General features: G+C 45.5%; 1 protein-coding gene across 1 annotated transcript in view; it reads left to right on the plus strand.

Annotated features, from left to right (window-relative positions):
- Positions 1–1721: 1721 nt before the first annotated feature.
- LOC140339084 (uncharacterized) overlaps positions 1722–3186 on the plus strand; it is a gene marked incomplete in the record, with an annotated part of 4009 nt that continues 2544 nt past the window's right edge. The window contains 4 exon segments of the mRNA XM_072423632.1: positions 1722–1855; positions 2109–2185; positions 2265–2459; positions 2539–2640. Coding sequence (XP_072279733.1) covers positions 2364–2459; positions 2539–2640 — 198 coding nt within the window.

A 3186-nucleotide genomic window follows, 5' to 3' on the forward strand; every position in this document is an offset into this window, starting at 1 on the left:
ATGACACCGCAGAATTACTGACAGCTTATATTATATAAATCACAGCTGTGTGAGGAGACTGAGAATCCATTTCCCTGCCCCTCAGCTGCAGTTTCCCGGGCTTGAAGTTTGATCTGAGAAGCCCCGCCCACTTCCTGTTTTCTTGTTGTCGCCACTTCCGGGTCCTTGTACTGGATGGGAACTAGCCGCTTCCTTGCTGTAACTGTCGGCAGAAGAGGTAATAATGTATTATTTTGTATTTACACCCCATTACCCCCAGCAGACAATATTACACACATATGTATTAATATAAATGCAGCAGCCAATCAGCAGGGCCGAAGCTTCAGTCACCATAACACCCCTGTTCATTGACCCCCATTGCTGGGCATTGTAGTGTACAGACCGTGAGACCCCCGGGGTACGAGTGTCTGTTTATTACACACCATAGCGTACCAAATCTTATTGTGTTCTATGGGTGGAAGCCTCAGACTCCAATGGTGACCCCATGAATGCCCTACTCATGCTCCATGCTATATATCTGCCATGGGTGGGACAATTCCGGTGCTGGGTTTTGTGGCACGGCCAGAAAGGGGGAAGAATATCCCTCTCAACGTTCAACTGTGTTGCATTATTATTAATATTCATACACAGCATTTATATAGCGCCAACATATTAGGCAGCGCTGTACAGATATCACACAGACGTATTGTAAATTGCAACTATCGCACCTTCTGAGGGCAATGGTCATGGAAAGGCAGGGGGGGCTAATTGGGGCAGCACAGGGGGTAGCGGGCGTTATTACTGTCCCAATATCCATACCAGAACCCGAATATTCTACTGTGTATAGCACAGAAGTCTAAACGTTTAGGTAACAGGGAACCTCAAGAAATAGCCTTTCCATATATACGGTAAGTTTGTATGATAGAAATAATCTATTTCCTCCATGGAGCTACACCAGCAAGGAGTGCTGGGACATCTACAGAGATGGAGAGCATCCTTGGTAATGCACGTCTACAGGGACTGCAGAGCTTTAGCCTCGGACCGCAGTCAGTACTAAGATGCAATGGGAATTGTAGTTCTACATGCAGAGGAGGAGGCTGGTATGTCATAGTGGAGCTCACAGTCTGTATAGGTTCCCTGGGATATGATGGGAGTTGGGCCTGCAGTTATTACTGTGATATGATGGGGTAGGATGGGAGTTGTAGATCCGCAGGCACAGGAGGGGGCTGGTGTCTCGTAGTGGAGCTCACAGTCTGTATAGGTGCCCTGGGAAATAATGGGAGTTGTAGTTCTAAAGACTTGAGTAGAAGGCTAGTCATCTTGGGCCTGCAATCATTACTGTGATGTGATATGATCGGGTAGGATGTGAGTTGAGAAGAAGGCCAGTCATCCTGGGTCTGCAGTCTGTACTAAGATAGTGAAGCTAACAGTCTGTATAGGTTCCCTGGGATATGATGGGAGTTGGGCCTGCAGTTATTACTGTGATATGATCGGGTAGGATGGGAGTTGTAGATCCACAGGCAGAGAAGGAGGCTGGTTTGTCATAGTGGAGCTCAACGTCTGTATAGGTTCCCTGGGATATGATGGGAGTTGTAGTTCTACAGACTTGAGAAGAAGGCCAGTTGTCCTGGGTCTGCAGTCTGTACTATGATAGTGAAGCTCACAGTCTGTATTGGTGTCCTGGGAAATAATGGGAGTTGTAGTTCTATAGACTTGAGTTTTTTTTTAGAATTATGAAGCTGTGAAGAAAAAATCTAAGAGGAAAAGGACTCTCCGTAGGCGTACACAAGATCTCTCTCCACCTCCCTTCCTGAGAAACAAGAAGAAAAAGATTCTGGAGGTCATCAAGAAGATCTTTCTGCTGCTGACTGGAAAGGTGAGCGGTGATGGGATTATCTGACATTATTATGGGATGTGTCTGGTCAGGTTCCTATAAGGTGTCAGGATGTCACTGTTTCTTAATGTAGGGTTTAGAAGACAGTGAGGACTTCCTTAAGAAAGATGTAAAGAAAAAGAATGGCCAAAACTTGATACATCAAGGTAAGAGGTTGGGTGGTCCACCTAGATCCCCCGTCATCTGATAAACACATAGAGACAATGTGTTCAGTCTGTGTGTGTGTTTCCTACAGATGGATCCAGTAACAGGAAATCGGCAGAAAGATGTCCTCGTTGTCAGTGTCCCCAGTTAGAAAATGACCATGATCAGGTAGATGATTAACAACTATTGGTTATGAAAATCTGTACTCAAGATTGTTGAATATAAAATAAAATAATTATTGTGACAGAGTGGAAGCTTTGAGGATTTAAATATTATTGTTAAAGAAGAATTGGAGGAGGAGGTTGAAGAATATACTGTGGTTGAGGAGTTTTCAGGAGGAAGCAATATGATGGAGCTACCCACTAACAGAAACCCACCAGAGAGATGTGCCCCTTCTGTGGATTCCACAAAGAAAGATCAGGAGATCCCTTTCCACAATAAGGTACATTAGACTAAGATACTGAATGCAAGGCACTGTATTAAATGATGAAACTCCGTCAGATATTTTTTTGTGGGTTTAGGGTGAGGACTTGAGTCATCAGAAGGCTAAAACTGTAAACGAGGAAAGTGATCAACAGTGTACAAAAGAGAATGTGGCTGTTAAAAAGAAGAAATCTGCAGGTGTTGACTCAGGTGGGTAATAAACACCAAATGTATTATTGTAAAAGGTTTATATAACGTCATGAGGAGGAGATACTGTATACCAATGGTCCCCAACCTTTTGGGGCCCACAGCCCACTAAACCCACGACTTTGGCCCTCGGATTCGAGGGGAAACTTCCCCTAGGGTGATGTCATGAGGCCAGAACCTGCCCACTCTCCCATCACAAGTCTGAGCCTCCCCGCTCTTGATACAACCCGCCTACTCTCACATCGTAGACTCAGCCTTGCCATGGGAGAGTGGACGGGTTGTGTCCAGAGACAAATCCAGCCACCGCCCTGGGATGCGTATGAAAGACATAGTCCATTGCTTTGACCAGTGTGCCCCCCAGCGGCCCACCAGTTAGATGGCTGCTGCTCACTGGGGGTTGGGGATCCCTACTGTACACCATATGAAAGGTCCATCTCCATTCCTCAATATACCGTCATGTCCCCAACAAATGAGGAAGAGATACTGTACACCATATGAAAGGTCCATCTCCATTCCTCAATATAACGTCATGTCCCCAA

This window comes from Pyxicephalus adspersus, chromosome 10 (genome assembly GCF_032062135.1).
Source record: "Pyxicephalus adspersus chromosome 10, UCB_Pads_2.0, whole genome shotgun sequence".
In the NCBI taxonomy this organism is placed as follows: domain Eukaryota; kingdom Metazoa; phylum Chordata; class Amphibia; order Anura; family Pyxicephalidae; genus Pyxicephalus; species Pyxicephalus adspersus.